The following is a 27,281-nucleotide window of genomic DNA, read 5'->3' on the forward strand; positions in this document are numbered from 1 at the left end:
GAGGAACTGGTCCTCCAAGGTTCTCTTCCTGAGTGAGCACTTAGGCCAGATGGACAAAGCACAGCCCCTCTAACTGGCATTGGTCTCAGGGCCACAACCGGTGCTCATCATCTCCCTCCTCCACGAGCCGTCTTACTGCCCTTGCTCGACACTCAGGTCTGCTGGTCTCGGTGGTTTACCTGGCGGTGGATTACCTGGTCATCCAAACCCTCCTTCCTGAGGGTGGCTGAGCCCCTGGTAACCATGTCCTTGTTTTGCTGCAGCTGTCCATTTTTAGTCCCAACCGGGCATGAGAGTTCCAAGAGCAAGATCACCTGAGTTCCACATGCACTGCCCTCCTATGTATCTGCAGCCTTCCCTTCCCTTGATGATACGGGCAAGCTACCCTTGTCAGGATGGTGATTCCTTCTCTTGCCTTTTGTTCCCCAAATTCACAGGCAGGCAGCATAGCTTATAGCTCAGTGGGACCCTTGCTGTATCCTCCAGCAGGAGTATACCCTTTGGGGGACCAGGGCCTCTGGACATGCAGAGCTCAGAGTCGCAGGGGCAGCAATCACAAAGTCATCAGGTTATTGGGAGTAATAGTAAGTGGAGAAATTCCTGCTTCTACCCCTCGTTTCCCGTTCTTTCAGTGGGGATATAACACCATGTAGAAAACTCATGTGCCCTATACCTACCGCATCCCAAAAGATGGCCACACGTTCTCCAAACTGTGCCTTTAGCCAGTCATTCCTTCATGCTCCCAGGCCAGCAGCTTCTAAATGGTGCACTATGACACAACTCATGGTCATGGGCCCATTCCCACTCTTCCTCTGCTGAGAAGTTGGTCCTTTGGTCACATACTCTGTTGAGTAGATGCCGGTGAATCAGGCATTCTGTAAGTCCCTGTATAGTGGTGGTGGCTGAGGCTTTCAGGAAAGGAATAGCTAATACAAACTCAAAATGAGTGTTTGATTTATGAGAATAAACCATATGCCTTCCAGGAAGCTAGGAGCCCAGTTTCATCAATTTGCTACCAGGTAAGGATTGTGCTATATCAAAGTCTCAGTCTCTGCTGTTGGCAGGTTCAACATTCAGAAGAGGCAGTAACTAAATCAGCTTTGGCGATTGGAAGTCAATGCTACTGGGCGTTACATAGCCTTCTCCCAACTATGGTCGTTCTGCTCTTGGGCCCATAATGCCAGTAATCAGGTGGCTGGTGACAAAGCCTGGCTTGCATCAACTGGCTGGGCCATTTTTTCTGTGTGTCATTCCATGCCTGGATGCTGCTGGTGGGCATCACCATGTGACAGACAGATCACACTTCACACCAAATCCCATATGTCCATCTCCCTGCTCTGTACTTCCTTGTCTCAGAACTTTCAGTCTTTTATTCTCCCAGGGCCCTGACCATTACCACTGACCATGAGTCTCTGTATATCCTCACTCTGGGCCACTTTGTTTTCCAAACAAAGTACATGGCATAATGCACCATTCACAGTTCAACCCATTAGGAAAATATTCCCTAACCACTGTCTTTCAAAGCCAACCCTGACTGTGGCTACAGTGCACATATGATACAGCCACTGTCCCTTGTCACCTTGCAGCCACGAATCATGCCACCATAAAGAAGCGCAGGTGTTTTCTTTCTCCTTCAGCTAGACATAAGGGACCCCCTCCTTCATGTGGCCACAAGTGAGTGAGGAAGGGGGACAGTTCCACTGTGGTAGGTGATTGGGGGTTCAGGCTAGCACCTGATGTGCCCTCTAGCCCGGCTCAGATTGATCTCTGATGTGCCACCCCATCTTAAGGATTGCTGTTGACCTGTTTGACTTACTGGGTGGTAGTTTTGACAGAATTCCGTTCATGGTGGGACATTCTGAATACTTAGTCCTTGGTGTCTCAAGTCAAAATGCTCCTTCTCCACGTGGGCCCCGTAGAACATCAGGAGCAACTTGCTTTACAAGGACATGTAACTCCTTGCTGCAGGTTACCTGCCTGACTCTAGAACTCCAAGCGCCTGCGTGGTGATTTTCTCTCCAGTGTTGCCATGAATTCAATTCTTTTCCTCCAACACTTTAGGGTACATGTGGCCCTAGAATAATATGGGTAGCTGGACAACATGGCCTAAGCCAAACAGAGTTAGGAGTGCACGAAGTTTACTGGATGGTTAACACCATGAAAGATGAAGAGGGAAGGAAAAGGGTTGGACAGGGAAGCCTTTACCACAGGTCAATTCTGATACTCCTGAAAAGGAGGGAGAAGGTAAAATTAGACAAGAATAGAAAGTTGGTGGGAGGTGGGGAAGGGTGCAAGTGGTAATTGGTTGTGGGAAGAGTCTCTCCAGCCACACAATACTGTGTGAGGAGCATCAGCCTTGAGGCATAGAGTGCTTCCTAGCACCAAAGGCCACCACCTTGAGGCCGAAGTGGCCGATATTCAGAGATGTGAGGGTGGCAGGAGATGAGGTTGGTGAAGATGATAAAGGCCTCATCGGACCAAGAGTGGCAGGCCATGTCACCAAACTCCTCGCCTCTTCAAGGTAACATGAGCTGCTCCTGAGGATCCACCGCAGTAAATTAGTTGAGTGCCTAATGATCTCAAACATATCCTCTCAATCTTTGTTACTAATTGAGGTCCAGCTCTATTATTTTTAATCCCTGAAAGTAGTCACACGTGGACTTTGACTTTCATCAATTAACATTGTTGAATAACTACATATATCTGAGCATTTCTCCTCTGGACTAAACACATGGTCAGTATGTAACACTGTTCTTAAAACTTTTGAAGGCACTGGTGAGTTAGCTTATGAATTAGGTGTTCAGTAGAAAGCATTTTTAGCGTGTACCTTTAATTCTCACTCCTGATGAGTTAACTTTTCCTTATTATTCTAGGCAGGGTAAGAACAATTCCTATGGATAATTTTGTTTGCTGAATGGGCATTTACCAAGGCAGAGCTGTGTTCTTTCTCTGTAACGTTGCTGTATCAGTAATAGACCATGTGATAGAGGAAAGAAAGTGGACTTTGGAACCAGACAGACTTATGTGGCTTTGAGTTCTCCTTTCAGAAGTTCATCTTTGTATGATTTTAGAACAGTTATTTAATTAGGGGTGCCTGGATGGCTCAAATGGTTGAACATCAGACTTGGGCTTGGGTCATGATCTCACAGTTCGAGGGTTCGAGTGCCGTGTCAGTCTCTGTGCTGACAACTCAGAGCCCGGAGCCTGTTTCGGATTCTGTGTCTCCCTCTCTCTCTGCCCCGCCCCTGCTTATGCGCTGGCTGTCTGTCTCTCTGTCTCTGTCTCTCTCTCTCTCTCAAAAATAAATAAACATTAAAAAAATTGTTTTTAAAGAACATTTAGTTAATTAAAAAAACAAAAAATTACTTGTTTGTAAAATGGGAATAATAAATGGTAGTTGTAAGGATGGATGATAATGAGTGTAAAGTACCTGGTACCTGGGAGCTGCTGACAGACACACACAGCAATGTGTTGATGGATGTCATCCGTTCACGTAAGACGATGTGAGTTCCAGTAGAGTCGCGCCTCACAGTGCCAGCAATGTATGAAATCACCTGATGACAATTAACTTTTGTGTGAGAAGTTCCTGTACTTTTTGTAGAAGCCTATGATATAATATTTGCTTTGTTAGAATATCAGGAGATACGTTATTGAATTGTGTGATGTCATAGGTCGTCTGCATTTTTCAGTGTATGAGGTGACAGTCTCGCGGATGAAAATCATAATTGCTCAGAAATAAAAGACTTAATTATAAATGTGTGTATATTATTACATAACTGTATAATGTACTACAGTAATATAATTATTATCTAGTAACTATAAGAACAAGGTGTAATTTTTTTAAGTTTATTATTTATTTTGAGAGAGAGAGTGTGTGTGTGAGTGGGGGAGGGACAGAGAGAGAGAGGGAGAGAGAATTCCAAGCAGGCTCTGCACTGTCAGCACAGAGCCCGGTCAGGGGCTCAGACTCACACACCGTGAGATCATGACCTGAGCCAAAACCAAGAGTCGGATGCTTAACGGACTGAGCCACCCAGATGCTTCAAACAAGGTGTAATTTAAATGTTGTTTTACTTGAATTTTAAGAACAGCATACGTTATTCCTTTTTTATGTTAATATTGATCTCTGTGGCACCTTACTCTATGCTGAAATTACATATTTTACTGTAAAATTAAGTGTAGCAGAAGGTTTGCCACTACCGATTACGGTGAGTCGGTTGATTTTCCTTTGGATTTTGATAGCTTGACGTTGCTCAAGCAGCCAAAGCAAATGGTGAGTATGGTGAAGGATTGACTACATGTTCTAACCTTCCGGAACCTAAACCTCATCAACTGAAATAAGGAACAGGGGGGAAAAAGTACTACTTTAAATTGTAGCTGTCTTTTTTTTTTTCCTCTTTCAGGATTTTGCGTATCATTTTACCGTGTTCGTCTTCTACTTTGGAGCCTTTTTACTGGAGGCAGCAGCCACATCCCTGCATGACCTGCATTGCAATGTGACCACGGCTGTGCAGCCACTCTTGAGTGATAACCAGTATAACATAAATGTAGCAGCCACAGTGAGTGTCGAGGAGTCCCGGTTACCAGCACCCACCCCTGCCCTGCGTTCGCTGTCATGGTCTCCCAGAAGCTCCTCAGGCAGCAGTAGTTTTCTCTAATAATAGCCGTTGGCATTAAACATATACTAGCTAAGTATCTATGTAATAACCTGCTGGGCAAAGTACCGCTGTTACCCCTCGTGTTGTAGACAATGACGTTGAAGCACAGAGGCTGACGTCCGTGTAAGATGACAGCCAGTCCGTGGTTGTGGCTGGCATGGTACAACCAAGTCTACTTTGTGAAAAGAATTCCTTGTGCTTTTTACTTCCTGTAACTCCAGACGTGGTAATTCATCTTAATTATAATTGTAATTCCTTTCAATTCAGTGAATATTTATGGAGAGCCTAGCACGAGGTAGGTAATTTGCTGGGTTTTGGGGACAGGGATGAACAAGGTCCAGTTCCTGCCACTGGGGAAAGTCCCCGTGAGTGAGGGGGTGAATACGCCAGCCAGTACGATAGATGACAGATGAAATACATGCCATGGAGAAATATTTTGATTTTTTTTATCTTCCTTAATTCATAATACTTAAGTGAGTTTGTTGTTTTGTGTTGATATGGGGAATTTGAAGACATATTATTTGTTTTTATAATCTTGAAAATGCCAGAAATCCAACTTACTCCCTAAAATGTGCCGATATTTAATATGACTATATAGCAAGTTAGTGACCCTCAAGTTTTACTGTTCTATGCAGACAGCACATACAGACATCCCAGGACTCCCCATGTGGCCATTAAAATCTCTCTGGAGCAGCGCTGTCCAGCAGCACTTACTAAAATGGTAGAAATGTTCTGTGTGTGCACTATTTGATATAGCGGCCACTAATTAATCCAATTAATCCATTCATTTTAATTAATTTACACTTCAGTTTGAACAGCCACATGTGGCTGTGGCCATCCTATTGGACAGCACAGGTCTAGAGTCTGGGTTTCAAAGGGGAGAGCTGTGATGATTCTAAGACCTCCTATCATCCCCCGGGTTCTCAAACCTCTGTGACAATTTGTCAGAATTCATTGAGCATCTCCAATGATTAGACTGATGATAGATTGCAACAGAAAGGAGCATGGCTCCAGCTTTGACAGGCTTATAGTTTAGATCAGTGTTTTTATACTTTCTTTTATAGGAAGTGAAACTGTCTCACGTAATGAAACCTTACTGAAAACCCAATGAATATAGAAGGCAAGAGCACAGATGCTCTAGTTGGATTGGGAGAAGACGTTCTTCCTTCTCTTAAGCCACCTCTGTCGGCCTCATCATCTCTGAGGCACTTTCGTGAGATCCTTATTACCAAAGACCACAGCTAGAAAGCCACTGGACTTTTAACAATTTTATGAAGTGAAGAAAAGTTCAGGGCCTTGGAGTTGACTTTTTTCCTACCAGGTGTCCTTCCTATTAGTCCTCAATTCTCACAGAATTTTCCTTTTCTACTTCCGTCCCCTCCTTTTTAGTGCTGCAGGCTGTCTTCGCACTACCTGCCAGATCCTTGTACTAGCACCAAATTGGTCTATTTATAGTCGCCTTAAGATCCTACTTTCATAAGAGTAGCAGGTGCTCAAGGACTTGATCCATGTCATTAATTTATCACTAACGTTCCTTTGTCCCAGGAGCCCAGTTTTCAGTGTTGCCATGTTGTGATTCCATTGTGGCTGACGCTCTTCTGTGACTTTGTCCCTGTTATCCTTCCCTCTCTCTGTGCCTAAGTGAAACTGCCTCAGTAAACCTCTACATGCTTTCCTTCTGCATTACATAGCAGCTCATCCATATGTTCTCATAGAAGTAAACCTTTAGTTTCTGAGTTTTAATCATACCTAAATATATGATTTGTTCTTTTGTAACACTATATTGAGTCCCTCACTTTATTTTTTATTTCAATATACCTGAGAGAGGAAAATTCATTTTTGTTAACAATAGATATCAACAGTGGTCATTCTCATTCAGTAGACGATGTCTAGATTAGAGATGCATCAGAGAGACAACCAGCAGAAGGCGGCTGGGGAGAATAGCAGAATGGCAATTAGAGAATGGTCACGTTCTGTAGGTGAATCCGATATTCCGTCTCAGAGCTGGAGTTTTCTGGTAAAGGATTGCTGCACTAAGTCATAATGTTTTATCACATTTAATTGCTTCGTCTTATACTTTTCTATGGATCGTGAATTCAAAAAGGATGAGGAGAATAGCTACTGTTTGTTTATATTCACCAAATGCACTGATGTACACGTAGCTGTTGCTAAAGAAATCCTTGTCAAATAGTAAGGACAGTAATTCAGAGTTCAGTGCGGGTTTCAGAAGTATCTCCCACGCCCAATGAATCTGTTGATTCATTTCTATGGGTTTTCTTTGTTTACTTCTAAAATCCCTTTCCACTGTCACCGGTAGGATTTTATACATCCTCCAGCTCTCATACTGCACTTTACTTGGCCATGAGATCACTGTATGAATAGACACCTCGCAGCGAATTTTTGAATACGGTGTTGAGAGTTTCATAAATACTTAACAAGTGAGTCCAGCATGTGAACAAACGTTAAAGCTAGGCCTGTCCACAAACCAAAACATTATTAGGGGCTAGAATGTTGAAAGGAAGGGTTAATGGTGTGAGGGGATTAGATGGTAGTACAATCATCAAAAAGATGAATGAATACAAACCATTTTTGTAAGTGTTGAAGTATCTTTAGGTACTTCAGTCTTCAGATAGTTGTTCCTTGGGATGAGTGGGTTTTTCTAAAATTAAAGTCAGTGTTATAAATCTGATGTGAGCTTTTGTTTCCTTTTTCTTAGATTTTTGCCTTTGTGACGACAGCCTGTTATGGTTGCAGTTTGGGCCTGGCGTTGCGAAGATGGCGACCGTGACACTCCTGAGAAACTAACAGTCTATGTGTTGGTTTCATTTGTCTACTTTACGTGTCTGATCAATTTGGATACCATTTTGTCCAAATGTAATAACATTCCAAAAGCAACTTGTTTATATAGAGAGAGCACCTAAGGACAAGTTTTGGTTCATTGCATGGATGGAATTTTAATTTTATTATGATGATAAACAGAGAAGTGGCCTTTAATTTTACAGCTGCCTCTTTCCTTTTTTAAGAAAAGTTTCCCTTATATCCATAAAATATACCGATATTGTTCGTGAAAAAGAGGTATATCTTTTGTTTGGTTATTGAGTCACCTAAACCTTAATTTTACTAGGTAACTAAAATTTCATAAAAAGAAAAAAGACACATTTTAAATAGTCTTCCCACTGAATTCTGTCTTTTTAGCGTAAAACAGAGATTGGCACCATTTTTCTGTAAAAGTCCAGATGGTAAATATTTTAGGCTTTGTGGGCCATACAGTCTGTGTTGCAGCGACTCAGCCTTGCTGTTACTTTGTGAAAGCAGCCATAGACCACACATCAGTGAATGAGCGCGCCTGGGTTCCAACAAAACTTTATTCGCAAAGACAGGCAGCAAGCTGGATTTGGCCTGTGGGCTGTGAGTTACGGTTTGCCGACCTCTGGTGTAAAACCTTAGTTCTATGTTATGTATTTTATTGAACTGATCCTGAAAGCTATAAAACTAGATAAGCCACATAATATTTAGCCTCATTATGCAATAATCATATCACCTTTGTGTTGATGGTCAAGTGCTTACCCTTGAGGTGGTGGATGGTTGCTCAAGCTAATTCAAGCAGAGTCTTGGATACAAGAAAAAGTAATTTATGAACTAAATCCTAGTGGCCTAATCTGACCAAGGGTCTCTTTAACAACTGAGCAAACCTGTCATCCGGCATCCTTCCAATGAGATCCCCAGAGACCCTTCACCACTCCTGGAACTGGTCTCTTCTACTTCTGTCTTACTTTGGATTTATTTATGCTTCAGAATACAGCTGTTTGTCCCTGTGCATGAACATGGGAATATTCATGTGTGGCTATATGAGGCTCTACCAAATAGAACTCCCTGAAGAGTTAACTTTTTACTTCTCATTCTTTTACATTACTTTGGGTTAAATTTCAGTAGAATACTAAATATAACTTAAAGTTGTAACTTCTTATGTGTTTTAATAGTAGCCCCGACATTTATGTTGGTTTGCATTGGTGACATTTACAGAATCCATTTTAAAACAATAGCCATCATAAAAACTTGTCTCTGACTGAATTGCACAGAAAATATTTGAATGCATCTGTTAGAGGTATCCTGGTTGTGGCAAGTGCCAAAATGGCTTGAATGGGAAAACAGGCAAGAGTTAGATCCCACTCCCATGACACATCCAAGTGGGGTACTTTTGTCCTGCCCCAGGAGGGCTGCCTCCAGGAAAAGAAGCCTTTTGATAGTGCTAAATCTTCAGCCCTTTGCTTTTGTGGCTGAATCATCCCCTAAGAGTGCCATGTATAAGTTATGCTGGTAGATTTCATGGACGTAGAACAGTCTTGAATGAGTAACATGACCAATGCTCAGTGATCAGATGCTGTTTATATAATCATCTCCAAAAAGAAGAATCTTCTTAGAGTTTGGTTTGTGATATAAAGACGTGTTTCAATATGTGGCAAGAAGAAATCAGTCTTATGACCTGACTTCCATGTTTTTTCTAGCACCATACCACACACTTAAACCTGTATTATGAATTGTATATTACAAAGTCATAAATGTGCCATAAGGATATATAGTCCATGCAAGTTGGAATCGTTTAAAGTTAGTCTGCTAGATTTAGTTGTGAGATTTTATTTTTGTTTCCAAAGTATAACAGGTTCATGCTTGGTGGCATTAAATTAAATGATTTCATGAAATGGCTTTGGTGGCATTTTTGTAAATGGATTGCTTCTAGATCATTAAGAACCAAGCCTAAAACTCATCTGACTGTGAATAGTTATATTTGTAGATTAATCGTGTTCTGGGTTTGTGAATTGAGTGACAAAGCACTTGAACAAAAATTATGGTATTTGAGAATTCTTTATATATGCTGTAGAAATGAGAAAGTATTGGTTGGTTTTAAAATCTGGTAACTCCACGATGAAAAGAAATTTATTTTATAAGTGTTATGACTCTAATAAAGTATTCATTTGCTAATCTTTTTTGGTCATCTATTTTTTATACAATTCACTTTGAAACTCAGTTAAAGGTTTGATATAAACTTGACAGATTTGGAATTTCTAGACTCATACCATATAAAAATTCTGCTTTAAACCTTTCTATGTAAAAAATGGTCTCTCAGGAAATGTCAGTGAGCCTTTTTTCTTTGATGAAGGTCAAAGAGGTAAGTCTTTGGAAGTCATATTTTAAAGGAAGTTAAAATTATGCTCTATTTTATTTTAAAAGCATTTATATAGTGCTTAATATATGCCAGGCAACGCTCTAAGCATTTTTTCAAATATCGCTCGTCATCTTCATCATGACCACTCTGTGAAGTAGATAACATCTCCTCTTAAAGATGAGGGAACTGGGGCACCTGGGTGCCTCAGCCGGTTAAGTGTCCGACTCCTAATTCTGGCTCAGGCCGTGATCTCACGGTTTGTGAGGTCTAGCCCCACATCGGGCTCTGCGCTGACAACGTGGAGCCTGCTTGGGGTTCTCTGTCTCCATCTCTCCGCCCCTCCTCTGCTCGTGCTCTCTTTCTCTCAGAATAAATACATTAACCTAAAAAAATTGAAAAAAGAAAAAAGATGAGGGAACTAAAACAGACCTAAGGAGCACCCAGGGTCATGTGCCTACCAAGAGGGAAAGCTGGCCTTTGGACCCTAGTAGTCTGGCTCCAAAGTTCAGGCACTCAATGGCTGTGCATCCCTCAGTTCAAGATTTTACGTATGAATATATATATATATGATGTATAAAATATATGATACATATCATATATATATATGACCCTTTTTTCCCCTAAAGAAGTTTTTAGCAGAATGTTTAATTGTGTTAGATGCCATCTTTTAGAACTTTTTTTGTCATAACCAAGGACTCATGAGTTTAGCTGTAAGAATTTAGGCCAAACCTGCCATATAAGGGAAAAGTTAGGCAGCTTTGGTCTGCAAAGGCCCCCAGAGTGCTTGACTGCCTGTTTCTCTAGTCCGTTAATTCTGGCATGGACTGCGGGGCTTCGGTCTCCTCTGCTGCCTTACATCAACGTTGTCAGCTCCTCATTGACTCTTACATCAAGAGTCAGCTCTTTCCTGAATTGGCCTGGCTTCCTGATCGGCCCTGGAGCTGACATCAGGAGGGTCTCTAGTCTGAGACCCCCCCCCCCCCCATTCGATCTTCATACGTAAACTCTGAATTTGCACCTCTGCATTTGCCAGAATCTGGAATCCTGAGCCATCGTCACGAAGGTTCTAACATCATGATGCTTCAGGTTTGTCATTGAGTGAGCCAGTGTCAGGTGGCAATGGAATAGATTCATGGGGGACGGGTCCAGAGTTAAGGGGAGGTGATCATCTTTAGAACATGTATGCATTTTGTTTAATGCTCTGAAAGTTTGGCTTTTTGAGAGAGTACTAACTGTGCCCTGGGCAGTAGGTCAAGACTAGTTGCTTTCTCTGGAGCATTCTTCTCTCAATTACTTGCACGACTTGTTCCCTCACCCTCTTTGGGTTTTTGCTCAATCATCACCCTGAGTCTCATACCGGCACACTCCTCCTCCATACCTGCTTTTCTCCTAGGCACTTACGACATACCTTTAAATATGGCATCAATAGAAATAGCATATATTTTACGTACTTACTGTATTTGTCCTCTTCTCCACTAGGATGTAAGGCTTATGGAGAGGAGCCATCTGTTCACAGCTCTCTCTCCAGTGCCTAGAAAAGAGCATAGCAAAAAGCATGTACTCAGTAACTATATATTGAATTGGCAAATGGATGAATGTTGTAGCATTACTTACTTTTGTGTTCTAATCAATATACTCTATAAAAATTGATCTTGTTAGCACTTGCAAATTTCTGGTGTAAAATGACTAGGGATTTTTCACCTAGCTCTGGATGTATTTAGGGCAAATTCTACCTTACAGGTTCCCTAGTAATTAAATATATGTGTATTGTAAAACTGCCTTATAATCAGTCTTCTATAGCAGAGGAGCTTTGCATATAAAAATGAGGCATCCCATGTAAACTCATTAGGTCATTATTCCAGCCTTTTTCATGACAAAAGATGTCACTGTAGACTCAACTGACATAGTCCTCAAGGCATCATCAGAACTAAGAATTAATGGTCAAAGGCTGTCATTTTTCTATAATTACGATGGGAGTGGAGGGCTATGGCTAGTGGTGTTTGCTAAAAATTACAATAGTCACTGTTCTAAGACTAACAAGAGGTGGAGATATCTGTATATATCATGTGACATTTTGATTTTTTATGTCTCCCAACTCCAAGTTTTATCCTCAGATATGCGTGAGAGGTATTCCAGATGAAGGATATTGTTGAATTTTCTATCTACAGTTTCCTGTATCATTCTAAGTACGTCTTCTGTCCTGAGGCAATGTATAGTTTTGCCAAAGCATCCGTGTACTGGACCACATTGCCTTTTCATGAAATTGCGCATGTTATTGCTTATTAAATATGCCATCTTGCTGAATACCCTAAAACTTTTGTGTGGAAAATTTTTGGAATGTGAATAAACTCATTTGTTTATATACATAAGTATATAGAATATTTAACAGTGGTTAACTAAAGATTTGTTACTTTTGAACAATTTAACAGTTGTCTCAATTTTTGACCATGCATACCCTATTTATGTATATGAAATATGTGAATTAGTGTCAACTTATTTTAACTATTAGTAAAGCATTTTAATTTTAAATCATAAAATACAGTTAAAGTATTTTCTTGTATCATGCTGTGTAATAAATTTATTCTGAATATTTCTTAAGGCACATATACTCATTTTGGAGGCCATAGGAATGAATGGATCATTGATCCAGAGGTCAGATTTATCTGGATTTATCTCTTCTACTGGTGTGATGAAAGTTTTGAATAAAATCAGAGAGGAAAATGTCTAATATAGGGTCTGGCAACCATAGACATTGTCTTTTATCAATATCTTTGGTTTCCTTGCGAGATGATAGGTACTGCTCCATTTCTTTTGAGTGGAAAATTGCCTGTCTTTCAAAAAATACTCTGGTCATATAAATTTTTATGAAACGAATATATTCTCAGCAAATGCATAGGATACTATGCTCTTTCCCAATGTGAGATGAGTAAGGGTTGCCTCAGATAGCTTTTTTAAATAGTTATACTTCCAGTGTGCACTAGGAAAGTGTAAGTTGCACATCAAAGGCATGATTTCATGGATATTATTCAGCATGAAACTAAACATTTAAGTAGGAAAAAATATTCCATTAAGAGCTGTGTGACTTGAACCACTTTATTTAAGTTTATATATTTGTCTACAGTGGTGATCATATATACAAGCCTGTGGCAATAATTCCTTTGGGAAGAAGAACCCAAGATTTAAAAATACAAGAAATTGATTGGAGGTAATGCCTATGAAAGATAAAGAGAAGGACAAATAAGATTAGGCAGGAAGAGTTTCAGACCGTGTTCTAGTTATGAGAAAAGTCTCAACCAACTTAGGAGGGAGCTCTCACACCAAGATCGCCCATAGAGCGCTCCCACACTAGCTAGGAAGAGGGAATCCTGTACCAACACGATGCTCAGTCATTGGCCTTGGATTGCCCAGAAAGAATGTGATCTCACCTCCTCAGCTTAAAACCTGAAGGAATATCCTAAGGCACCTGCAAGTGGAGGCTGTCCAATAACTGCCCTCCCTGTGGATGGTAACCTGTTGGAGAGCTGAATGGCACACTTGGTGACTGCCACTTTCTGCCCCTTTGCCGTATAAGCCCACTTCTCCATACCTGTCCTGGGCGCCCCTCCTCTGAGGTTCCAGTGGGCCTCTTGTCCTAAGGGAAGGATCAGAACAAGGAGGTTAGACAAACTACTAGCTCCATCACAGCAGTTAGCCTTGGGGTCATCACTGGTACCCATACTCTCTCTGTGATTATCCATTCTGACTTCCTAGCAGCTACCACCAGCCTCTCCAGGTCTGGGTCACTGATTTGGTGTTGTGACTCAAATCCCTAAGAGGTCTAAACTCCTGGCAGCGATACTTTCTACAGGTATGGGTCACTGTCCTTGTCCACTCACCATCACTGTTGGGCAAGGAAATACCAAGAAGGTACCTATGTGTTATCACCTGAGTTCCATACACATTCCTCCCTGTCTCCATTGTGTGATAGCCCTACTCCTTCCTGACCAGGATCAGTTACCCCTGTCAAGATGGTGAATCCTTTCTGCCTGTTGGTTTCTAAAATCCTAAATGCCTCAACAGAAGCCACAGCTTATGAGACCTTTGCTTTGTCCCTGGCAAGAATGAATTTCTCTTGAGGATCTGAGCAGTAACCATGCAGAACCCAAAGTTGCAAAGGCAGGCAGTATCAAGTCCATAGTGAGTTATGGGGAGTGATGATAAATGGGGCTACTCCTGTTCCACCTTCTTTTGCCCCAGCCCCATGAGTCCTTTTGAGGACACAGTGTCTTATAGAAGTTTCAGATTCAAGGCATATCTAGCATCTAGGAAGATGACTCCCCACCCTCACAGAGTATTATTGCCTCTGTGCTGGTGCTTCACCTCTGCTTTCCACAAGCCATTTCAGGCCAGCTGCTTATGGATGCTGCATGGTCTCTCATGATCAATGACCGCCGTCACAGAGCTTTCTCCCTGGTTAGATGCTATGTTGACTGGGATTCCACGCTTATGGACCAGCACTCCATAATGTTGTGGTGCATGAGTTTGTAAACATTCTCACCTCAAGATATTTTTCCTCTCACAAGAGGAGCATGAGCTAAAACTGGAGAAAATATAAGGTTAAATCCTCATGACCTTGGTTTAAACAGTGGCTTTGTGGATATGACAAAATAGATAAATTTAACATCAAAATTCAAAATTCTTGTGCATCAAGAGACACTGTCCAGAAAGACACTGTCCACAACTTACAGAATAGGGGGAAAAATTGCAAATCATATATATGGTAAGGGTCTAGTATCTAGAATATATAAATAACTCATAACTCAACAACAAAAAGCAACCCAGTTTAGAAACAAAGGACTTGAATGGACAGTTCTATAAAGAAGATACACAAATAGCCAACAAATACGTGAAAAGATGCTAAATATCATTAGCCACCAAGGAATGAAAATCAAAACCACTTCACATTCACTAGGGTGGCTGTAATGTTTTTTAGAAGAAAAATAACTAAATTGGAACCCTCATTAATCACTTATAAGAATGTAAAATGAGGGGTGCCTGGCTCAGTTTGTTAAGCATCCAACTCTTGATTTCGGTTCAGATCGTGATCTAATGGTCATGAGATTGAGCCCTGTGTCCATCGGGCTCCACGCCCAATGTGGAACCTGCTTGAGATTCTCTATCTCCGTCTGCCTCTCCCCTGCTCATGCATGCTCTCTCTCTCTCTCAAAATAAATAAAACAAAATAACTTACTTCTAAAAAAAAATGTAAAATGATACCATCACTGTGGAATGACACTTTGGCAGTTCCTCAAAATATTTTAGCAGATATTCAGAGAGTTATCACATGACCTGGCAAGCAATTCCATTCCTAAATATATACCCAAAAGAGTTGAAACAGATATTCAAACAAGTACTTGTACACGAATGACCATTGTAGCACATTGGGAAACAAACCCAAATGTCCATCAATGCATGAATGGATACACAAATGTGGTCTATCCATATAATGGAATATTAATAAGTCATAAAAAAGAATACCTGCTAAATGTGGATGAACCTAGAAAACATTATGCTAAGTGAAACAAGACAGACACAAAAGGTCACATATTGTATGACTCCATTTATATGAAATATACAGAATAAATCTAGAGACAGAGAACAAATTAGTGGTTGCCAAAGGCTAGAGGGAGGCGACATTGGGGAGATTCTTCTCCCTCCCCACTGTGAGGACACAGCGAGACGATGGGCTTTCTGCAAACCAGGGAGAGAGTCCTCACCAGAAACTGTCTCTGCTGGACTGGGATCTGGGACTTAGAGCCTCCAGAACCATAAGGAAATACATTTCTGTTATTTAAGCCACTCAGTCTGGTGTTTTGTTCTGGCAGTCTGAGATGACTAAGACAGGGTGCTGTGCCAGAACTTGGGTCTGGACCTCAAAGAAGTATCCTTTTTATGTCAGCCAGAATACGGACCAGAACAATATTCCTACACATGGAATGTATTGGCTTGAGAAAACCATGGTGCTTCCATCTTTGTGGTTAAGAAAGCAAGACGCAGCAATTTGACTTCTTTAGAAAGGGTGCTCCAACATGCTGCTGACTACAAGTTTTGTAAGAAAAGGAGGATCCCTGAATCTTTGCAGGGTTTCTCTCATGCCCTCTGGAGCGCACATCATACCAAGGTCTTAAGCTGGCTCTTGTGCTCATCCTAGTAGTATTAATGTCATGTTCAGTAAACTGTGCTGTGGTTATGTCAAGATCGTCCAGATCTCTGCAGACTATATCATGGCACATAACAGAAAATTTATTCTAGTTCTGGACACATCTGTGATGTGTATTACTATCCGATCCATATGAAAGCCAACTGTTTCTGATCCCCTTTTTTGATTAAGATGGAACTCCTTCACCTTACCAAGTGCCTGACATCTTGTCTGGCATGCCAGCCACAATCAGGACCATTCTGTGGTCATTCACAAAGATGTTTCTGATTCCTTCAGAGGCCAAACTGTTGAATTAGAGATATGTTAGGGACCTTCTCCCCTGCATCCTTAAAATCCTAATGATGGCACTATTCTAGGTCATATCCCTTCCCCCAGAATGTAATATATATATATATATATATATATATATATATATATATATATATATATATATTTTTTTTTTTTTTTCATTTCGTATATTGGCTGAGGGGCTGTGCAGTTTCAGAAGCTTCCACTTGGCCTCTCCTTCTATGATAGCTCTTAATCTACAGACCAAGGATCCAATATGAAGTTTACTCTAATTGCCAAGTATGGTAAATCCAGTTATACATTTAGGAACCAGGAAGATGATAACCAAGTTGGTTCACACACATAGTAGGTTCTTTGTAAGCTGGATTTTGGCCAGGAATCTATTGTCCCCCTATGTCCCTACTCAAACAGGGATGATAATCATGCTTGAATCTCCAAACATCCATGCCAACTCAGCCCTTCTGTCCAAAGTCCCTCAAAATATCTTGCCACTCTCCTTTAATCAATATTAATCACATGGAGAAGGATCAAGGGTATTATTATAGTGTACATCTGAGGTCCTTCCTCGTGGGGAATTAGCCACTCCTTCAGTTAATAAGTTTCCAGGTCTGAAAATAGGTTCAGGTTGTGGCTGAGAAAGAAAAGTGAATAATTGCCAATAGTTTCATGCTCATCCATTTTCTCCTGGTTTTGGCTGGATGTAATATGCAGTACTCTCATTGGTTGCTCATCTGTTTTTGCCCCTACAGGAGCCACGTTCTACTAACCAACTGCATAAACTCCAGTGGGTCAAGGCTCTGTGATGACCTCTCCCAAAATTTATAGCCCCCCCGCCCTGGATTTGGGTGGTTAAGTATCACCTGGATTCTACTGCATCATGGCTCCATCATCCTTATTTCTTTTGATGAGTCAAGCTCTGTAAATGTCTTGCCTACCCACAGTTCTATTTTTTAAAGGACCTCCTTAATGACATAGAATAACACTAGCAGGTAACATTTACTGAACATTTATTAGGTGCTAGTTACTAATCTAAGAATATTAGATGTTTCCCATTTACTCTCTCCAATAACCCAAGACACTCTTATGATCACCATTTTCCAGGTACAGAAATTGAGGACGCTGAAATTTTGAGACTTGTGTAAGATCATGCAGCAAGGAGCACAGTCACATTTCAAACCTAAGCAGTGTGGTCCAAGAACCCAGTAAGTACTGGGATCCAAAACATTTTTAAAGATTACAATTCTGAACGAAGTGCAAGGAGTTGAGTGGATACACACTTTTAGGTGTTATCATAGCCACGAATTTGGTCGATAAACACTGGAGAAATGCTGGAGTATTTTACGGTGAAACACAAACTATTTCCATGGATCACCAGCTACCTCTTTGTTTGCATTTCAGTCTGGTATCAGCCTTTAGAGCTGCCAGTAGGGTACTACAGAGCGCACCAGGCAATGAGTGTGTCAGTGAATGGAAATCAATGCAATTTCGGTGTCCCCGCCTCCACTGAGTCCTGCCTTATAGTTTATGGGATCTGAGACAAACCTGTCCAGAACTTGGATGAATTCTGGTCACGCTCTAGATAGCTCTGGGACAGCCCTATTGATCAAATGACTCTAAAGCATGACTTAATTCCAACATGGGGATACTTTTTTGTGGAATTTGTTTAGTCTCGGTTTACATTTGCACTACAAAGTCACAAGTAAGAATTCTCTTTCTGTCCTGTTGTTTTTCGCTTTTGATCCCTTGGCAATTTCCATTTCTATGAAATTCAGGTTAGTCTAAGAGCATGCAGTGCTAAAAACCCATGTTCACTTTTCTTTTAGCTGTTTTTCCATCCAACCAGGAGAGGGCAGTCAGAGTACATGTTAGAGACTTCAGAGGCAGCTGCTTAAGGGTGGGGGACTGCAGAAAGGTTTTCCACTTTAAGACGATGTCCTCTCAAGTCCCTTTCCTCAGGGTAACGCGCAAACCCAAAGTGTAAGGCTCTATGCAGCATGCTGGTCTAAGTTAAGAGCTGAGAGCTAAGGCCTCTCTTGAGTCACTAGTTAAAACTTAATCATTAAAAAGCATAGATAGCAATAATTGTCATCAGAATGCCTGTTTCCACAGTGGAGAGGGACTAAAAACATCAGTGTCTTTCATGTCCTTGAGATACTCACTATATTACAATTAAATGTCCCCTTTTCAACACCTTTCAATCTCTTTCGCTGTTCATCAAAACGCAATTGTGGAACATACTCACTGGGCTCCACTTGCAAAAGTTGGCCATGACTTCTGAGTTTGGGCATTGCTCTTCTAGCCTTCACCTTATACCCATGTGGTGATTGAATTGTTTATAACAACACACACTGAAGGCCGTCCTGTGCTTCATGCAATAATCAAAACTATTTACAATGCTGCATCTTGTAGTAAACTTTCTCATTCCACCTTCGCCTTCTTGATTGAAGTCACTGTGATTCCCACAACAAGCTTGGTCGGGTGGTGCCATGATAGAAACGGAGTTCGGAGCCAGGTGGGACTTGTTTCATATTTTGGCTCAGTTGTGCGATTCAGAGCCAGTGTCTTAATTTCTGGATCAGTTTTTTCTCCAGTCTGGCAGATGTGCAATGCTCTGATTTTACTGCACGGTAGGACTTGAAGCAGAAATTGCTATTGCTGTTGTTTTTGCCACTGATATTTTGACCAAAGTAGCAAGGTACTAACCAGTGACATCCTCCCAAAGGGTAGCAGAGACTTTGATTCATTCTGGAAATACAGACAGTAGCCCAAAGAAATCTGGTTTTTATCTAACAACCCTAGTTTCAATGTCAAGGAGATAAATTAATTTTTGTTTTCATTCACCAAATAAGGTCATATTTCTCAAATTTCCTTTTTTATATAAAACCTTTTCCTTCTTTATGTCTTCCTTCTCTTCAGGAATACCAGCACCAAAAATAAGAAATAATAGTAAAAAGCATTTTTAGTACTTGTAGTTGACTCTGAATTCCTCTTAGAAGGAATTCTAATTCCTCTTAGAAAGGAATCTAGTTTGGTCTTAAAGAAAGAATGTTTCAACAAATACCACATATGTAATGAAAATCTTTCTTACATGCTTTGCATATTACGTTACGTTTTACATATGTAAATTGCATGCAGAAATCAATCTACCAATTTGAGCAAAACACTTTGACAGGTATAGTTTGTTATTTACAACAATCTTCTAAGAAAGCAGATATGGTTCACATCCTACTGAGAAAATGATGTTAATGGTTCATTAGCTCTAAATAGATCTCAGAAGACAGATTTTTTCAGACTCCTAGTCTAGTGCTCTTGCTTCAGTACAGCATCATCTTCACAGCCCTACCTCAGGCAATCTAAATATGGGTGCATTTATAAGGGACCCACAGGTGTACCATCCCTATTCTCAGAGAGTGCACAAGTAGCTGATGTAACATCTTTTGACCACCTTTACTACTACAAAGCATAGCAGATTTATAACACAGCCTGGCAACAAAAAAAAGCAAATTCTTCCATCTTCAAAATAATAACACTTTGAGTGCTGTTTAATTTTTGGAAGGCACAGTGAAACTCAGCAAAACTGAAGACTATGTAAGTGCATGCCATCATTTGGGTGATACAAACCAGGATTATTTTTTGCAAAAAACCTGAATTATAACTATCTAGTTTTTTCAGTATGAATGACAAGAATTTGTGTGTTTGTTAGTATACTCTTTATTCTCAGGGAATCCTAAAGAATGACAGGGACACTGGCATCCTACCTAGTGCTGATACTTAATAAGAGATTGCTAATAAGAGTGTTATAAAGGTGTAATACATATTTTTAACCATGTGCCACAATATCATGGGCCGAGTGTATGGCAGGACAGTATGCTAGAAGCCCTCCTCATATTGTTTCATTCAATCTTCATGACAATCCTATGAGATAAGGGCTGTCATTATTAAACCAGTCCAGATAAGAAGGAGAAGGCTCAAGGAGGGCCCCTTTGCATAAGCCAAAGGCTTTTGCAGGAAGATAATGAGAAAATGAGGTCACAGTGGAGGTCAGGAACAAATTATAACAGGCCTTGGGTGATAAGCTATAGGTTTAATATTTTATTCTGTAAACTCTGAAGAAACACAAAGCAGTGCTTTAGTAGGATCATTCTAGCTGCAATGTGTAAGGGCAGATTGAAGGAGGAGAGACTGGAGATCTCCTGCAAGCTAGTGCTATAATTCAGACATGGAGAGATAATGGTCAGGGTAGGAGGAATAGGGAGAGGAAGGAAGGAAGGAAGGAAAGGAGGGAGGGATTCCTTTGGTGATGGGGTGTGTAGTGCTCAGAGGAAGTTATCAGGATTTAGAGGCAGAGAGAATCAGGACTTCGGGTGCTGACGTCGAAGAAGATGGATGAATCAAATTCCTAGTGGTGTAGGAGTTGCTTTTTAAAAATCAAACTGATGTCAAACTGCATGTTTTTACACATAAATGTGACATTCTAAATGAAAAAACAAACGAAAAGTCTTTATATTTAAAACTCTGCATGCCTTGGGTAAATTCCTAGCAGTGCTATTGATGGAACACAGGAGTGCTGATGCATAGGGGCACTTGTACCCCAATGTTTATAGCAGCACTTTCAACAATAGCCAAATGATGGAAAGAGCCTAAATGTCCACCAACTGATGAATGGATAAAGAAGTTGTGGTTTATATATACAATGGAATACTACTTGGCAATGAGAAAGAATGAAATCTGGCCTTTTGTAGCAATGTGGATGGAACTGGAGAGTGTTATGCTAAGTGAAATAAGTCATACAGAGAAAGACAGATACCATATGTTTTCACTTTTATGTGGATCCTGAGAAACTTAACAGAAGACCATGGGGGAAGGGAAAGGGAAAAAAAAGTTACAGAGACGGAAGGAGGCAAACCATAAGAGACTCTTAAAAACTGAGAATAAACTGAGGGTTGATGGGGGGGTGGGAGGGAGTGGAAGGTGGGTGATGGGCACTGAGGAGGGCACCTGTTGGGATGAGCACTGGGTATTGTATGGAAACCAATATGACAATAAATTTCATATTTAAAATTTTTTTTAATAAATAAATAAACATTAACATAAATAAATAAATAAATAAATAAATAAATAAATAAATTTCTGCTGGTCCTCAAATTTTCCAGATGTTCCATGATTCTGAGTACATAGTAGGCTTGCACTACTTGGGGCCCAAGAAATGAATTGAGGTCATATGACCTCTGAGATTAAAGATTGTTACTGCGGGGGGGCCTGGGTGGCTCAGTCGGTTAAGCGGCCAACTTTGGCTCGGGTCGTGATCTCATAGTTTGTGGGTTTGAGCCCCGTGTTGGGCTCTGTACTGACAGCTCAGAGCCTGCTTCAGATTCTGTGTCTACCTCTCTGCCCCTCCCCTGCTTGCGCTCTGTCTCTCTGTCTCTCAAAGAATGAATAAAAACGTTAAAAAAAAAAAAAAAGATTGTTACTGCAGAAGAACCTCACTTATCCTGAATGATATACTAGTTGTTTGAATCATGAAAAAATTAAAAAGGAATTTCCTAGAGTTAATTAGCCAACATTTAACATTTCAGGAAAGTAAAAAAAAAAAAAAAAAAAAGAATGCTTTATAGGAGCCTGTGTGTGTGTGTGTGTGTGTGTGTGTGTGTGTGTGTATTCATTCATTCATTCATTCATTCCTCCATTTGACAAAAATCTACTGAGGGATATTATGGGTCAAGCATTTTTTTAGGCAATGAAGATATGAGTTTCTTGGCCTCTGCTCACAAAGAGCTAACGATCTTATGAAAGAGAATAGACATCAGAAAGCATGTTATACTACATAATAGAAGCAGAGTGCTGTAGGTGTGCAGAGAGGACACTAATCCCAGGTGGGTATGACTACAACAACTTGCTAAGGGAGCAGGTTTCTAAGTTGAGTCTGAATTACAAACGTAAGTTAATTAGGCATTTGAGGGGATGAGCAGTTTTAGAAAGTAAGGACACCATGTGCAGAGGAGCAAAAGGCAAAATGGCTTGAGTGTGTTGGGAGAGCCACAAATAGTTCCTGTGATTGGGGCATAGAGTGAGAGCCAAAAATGAGTCTAGAAATTAGAGGTTTGGCCACTTGGAGTTTAGCATCTATGTAAAGAAGTTTGGACTTGATCTTGAGGGTGAGGAAAGCCACAAGATTTGATGCAGGGTCATAACTTGATCAGATTTTTCACTCGAGAAAGATTTCGCGAATACTGACAGAATAGGTGGATTGTAGGAAGTGGTAACTGAAAACAGAGAATTGAGTTAGGAGGCCACGGAACAAATCCAGGCAAGAGATGATGGAGTTTAGAATAAGATAGTGGCAGAGTAAAAATGGAGGAAAAAAAATGCATAGGGAAGATATAAACTAGGTGTAATTGATAGAGCTGGATTCTGTCTCGAGCACCTGAATAAAAGGTGATACCTTTCACTAAAGTAATCTATGGGAGTGGAGTTGGGGGAAAGGGAAAGTAATAAATTCTATTTGAAACTCATTCGCACGTTTGAATTTGGAAATGCCTTGCCAACGACAAGTCCTGATCTCAGAAGAACCATATAAGCTAGAGAGAGGTACAGCTTTGGATATGTGAGCGTACAAGTGGTCAGTGATGCCATGGTGATCTCTAGCTCACCATGGAGAAATGTACAGAGGGAAAAGGGATGAGAACACTGGCACATCAAAGCAGGTGGAGGAAAAACAGCCCAAAAAAGAAACCAAAGCGCACTCTCCAGAGGTTTAGATACAACGTGGCTTGACATAGTCAGTGAAAGAGAGACCTAGGAATAGTCACCAACCCATCAAATGCTGTAGAGGCATGAACTTGTTGTTGGCTGTTCCGTAGAGACTCCAAAGCAATGATGAGAACACAGCCAAGCAGCCGAACTAGGTAGAAAGTATTTATGTCATAGTCACTGAACACCTACTAGAGACTGGGTGTTGAGGAAAAAAACAGGAGAGTAAATTCTAGGTCCCTTGACATGAAGAAAAACAATTCAATTCATTCTGTGACATTCCAAAATCCCAGGTCTTTCCTTTGTCTTATCCAAAATGATCTCAGTCCGCTCTATAGGTGCCTATGTACCTATAGGTCCATAGTACTTTATCCACAACTTTAAGCTCCAAACAGCTCTGGAAACTGTGTTTTGTTTTGTTTCAAGAATCTGACCTGGACAAATAAGAGGTTATTTTTAGTCTTTATTTATCTCTTAATGTGAACATTCATATGTTTGACTGCAGAAATATTGATACAGATGATTATAACGTACTGTACTGTACCCCACTTATGGTCATAAAATACATGGCACGTGTTCTTTATTTGCTTCTTAAAATCTCTCCCCCTTCAATAATTAAATTCCAAAACACATACGATGCGAGATTATGGACATCTAGAATTAAAGCACTTTATTAAAACACCTCAGAAAATAGACATTTTTCTTCTTTCTAGATTAGATACTTCTGATGGGAGCCATATATAATATTTATTTTGAGTGTGAAACTTTCTGGCAGAAATCAAGTCCTTGCACTAAACAATAGTCTATTTGTCCCTCTCTATGGCAACTATCACCACTGTGCCACTGCATTCACTCCGAGTATAGCAGCAGAGACTGGAGGGTGCTCCTCAGCTTGCAAAGAGATGTCCTGTCCCGGAGCTGACCTCACTCCCCTGAGCGTTCTCTCTGCTTCCTTCGCTCTATGGCCCAGGGTCTGCTGGCTCCCTTTTCTGCCCTGCACCTGGGCCTGCTTCCGTTTTCTTTTCCATGAAATCTTAGGCCAGGAGACTCTTCCCATTCTTATTTGGCAAGCTTGGGATCATTACCATTTCAGAGCTGGAAGAAAATTCAGAGAGAGCATTGTGTTTAGTCCCCATCCTTGTAGAAACAAGGACACTGAGGGGCAGAGAAATGAGGGGACTTGGCCACATTGCCTAGGTAATTTATGACCAAGTGAGGACTTCAATCCAGCCTGCTATTTCACCTCCCCAGCTCAAGGGAGCCAAACATCAGATGCATGGGTGCAGTAGGTTCTGTAGTGGACACTTTTGTTTGCTTTGTTTGTTGGATTATTTATTTTACTCTCCAGTTTTCCTCTGGGATATCACTTCCACATCTTTATCCCTGTGGTTCAAGCAAATGTACTCAACTCCCTAATTCCATGGGTAGCAAATAACTGGAGCCAGGCCAGTCACAGAAATAAACTCCCAAACCAGTCGGACAGAGATCTGGGAAGCTTTGGAACAATTACCAAGAGGAGGGCATATGTGCACTCTTTAATCCCCATTGGACTTCAGTGGCATCTGGGACCACATGGCCCAGAGTTATTTAGAGCCATCTGACTATCACATGAAGCCAAGAAGGGAAGCCAGAGCCTAGAGGTGGAAAGACAGGGTGTTCTGATGACACTGAGTTTCCAAATTCTCCCATGCCTGAACCCCTTCTACCTCTGATTTTTTCAGTCACATAAACCAATTAATTTCTTCTTCTGTTTAAGCTCACTCTGAGTGGATTATCTGTCACTTGCAAACAAAAATTCCTTACCACATAAAATGACCTTTTATAAAGCCTCTTCAAATACTGTCTGTTTGTGGTTTGATGATTTTTTTCTAAAGGTCTGGTATTTCTGGAATCTCTGAAATTCAATAACTTGCGGAATTGAGGTGAAGTGAGGAAATACACAGAGGGACACTTGTGTCTCGATAATACACTATAGTTTCTACTCTACATAAATGATAGCATTGCACATTTTACCGAAGTCCGATGTTCTCATTTTATGCTGGGTGTGTGACTCCATTTGCTTAATTTGAAACGTATGCAAGCATCCTAACTTTTAATGTTGCAAACTGAGCTCTGGCATTGGGCTTTTCTGTTTATTTGTGTTTATAAAATCATCGTCTCTTGTTCTTAAGAACAAGAAGAGTTACAAGGGTGTTTTTTTTTTATGTTACATAGTTTTTTTTTAAATAAATAAGTCTTAAGAGGTTTCGTAAACTTCAAACCACTGTAAAAGAATGACATGATATGAGCTAAATGTAAATGAATCAGAAACTTTCAGATTAAATTTACCTTCAAATCCACATAAGTTTATAGACCAAAGGGAAGCTTTGATATCTTAAAAAGCCCATGGGAGAGTGGGTAATATTTAACATGTTGGTCTATGCCAAATTAGGCCCTTTTTATTGAATAGTTATCTCCTTTGCATATGGAAAGGCCTCCCAAACAGGGTGTTTTCTTGAGTAAAATCAATGAAGAAGACAGCTCACGTGCCACTACTCAGATGAGATGAGCCAGTCGCAAGGCAATTTCAGGTTTAGGAGAAAAGGACATGGTTGCTTAAAGACACCAACAGCAACTGATTATGCACATCTTCTTTTGAAAGGAGACTTCAGTCCCCTTGTTCAGCTTCCAAACCACCTGCCTACTCATTTCTATTCTCATTCTTGGCTTTGGCTGCCTGCTTCTCCAACCTTATGCCACTCTCCTCTTTCTTAACGCCTATTTAGCTATATATCATGCTCCTTTCTCTATCTTGAACTTGTCAAACTCTTTCATGCCTTGGGGCCTTTGCATTGCCATTCCCTCTATCTAGAAGACTCTTTTGATGACTCCTTGCAAATTGGTCCATATGATATTCTCAGAAGAACCTTCACTGCTCATCCTATCTCCATGCCCCATTATTCTCTCTCATATCATCCTATCAACTTCCTTCATAGCTATTATAACAATTGTATGCATCCTATTTATTAACTCTTTTGTCTGTCTCTCCCTTTTAAAGTATAAGCACCTAAAGTGAAGAGATCATTTTTTTGTTTGTTTACTGCTATATCTCCAGAGCTGTGAACAGTGACCACCACATAGTGTACAAACAATAAATATTTGTGGAATGAATGAGAGGGTGAAGGAATGAAGGATGAAACTGTGCAAATATGCTCCTTCACCTAAAGGATTATTTATAGAAGGGGAAGGTTATTGTGCTCAAATGTTAGCTATTCTAGATAAGGTTGAATAAGCAGGCTTCTCTCTACTTGTTTAGTTTCCATTAAGTTCCATTAAGAAAAGCAACATGAACCATGACTTCATGATCCAAAAAACATTAATCTAAAAAACATTAATACTTCATCAGGAACTGCTTCACCAATGACCATACACTGTTAAACTGTCTCTACAAATTAGGAAAAACCAAACATCCAGAATTCTAGGATACTAGAATGAGTTCTATGATTTTTTTTTACCTTGGACCTTCTCTTAGAGATGAACCAGGAGTACAGTTTGCCCTAAGTTTAAGGACAAACACTAACTGCCTGCAGGAGAAGTGACTCAGTCTTAATGGAAAACAGGAAAGATATCAGGCTGGATATTGTCCATGGTAAGATCAATTATTTAAAACAATATGTCAATTGCCCATCTATCTATGTGTACTCACAAAATAAGTTGAACAGAAACCATAAATACATTGCTTCATTTAATTTTATGACAACTCAGGGGTGCCTGGTTGGCTTAGTTGGTGAAGTGTCCGACTTTGGCTCAGGCCATGATCTCAGGGTTTGTGAATTTGAGCCCCACATCAGGCTCTGCACTGATAGCTTCAGATCCTCTGTTTCCCTCTCTCTCTGCCGCTTCCCCTCTCATAAGGGCGCATTCAGGCACATGCAGTCTCTCTCTTTCTCTCTCAAAAATAAACATTAAAAAAATTAACTTTATGAAAACTCAGAATACAGGAATAATAAGCATTTCATATCCGTATTTTCGATGTGAGACCCTAACCTTTCCCAACTTCCCAAACCAGAAATTCTGAAGATAAGACCACTGGTTGCTACTGACAGACAAGAATACTCATGGTGTCTGTAAGCCTAGTGAAAAGAAAAGCCTAGTTTTAAGAAAGGGAATAATAAGGAGCTTTTCTCTATACTTCTCATATAATTAAAAATCGATAACTTATTGTGTGTAAAGTTCATGCTGG

General features: G+C 40.5%; 1 protein-coding gene across 1 annotated transcript in view; it reads left to right on the forward strand.

The window, feature by feature from the left end:
* Positions 1-9,638, forward strand: part of MAL2 (mal, T cell differentiation protein 2) — a 29,101-nt gene extending 19,463 nt beyond the window's left edge. The window contains exons 3-4 of the mRNA XM_042924251.1: positions 4,404-4,559; positions 7,375-9,638. Of these exons, the coding sequence (XP_042780185.1) occupies positions 4,404-4,559; positions 7,375-7,446 (228 nt within the window). The 3' untranslated portion in view covers positions 7,447-9,638. The remainder of the gene's footprint in view (positions 1-4,403; positions 4,560-7,374) is intronic.
* Positions 9,639-27,281: the final 17,643 nt, after the last annotated feature.

This window comes from Panthera leo, chromosome F2, assembly GCF_018350215.1.
Source record: "Panthera leo isolate Ple1 chromosome F2, P.leo_Ple1_pat1.1, whole genome shotgun sequence".
NCBI lineage: Eukaryota > Metazoa > Chordata > Mammalia > Carnivora > Felidae > Panthera > Panthera leo.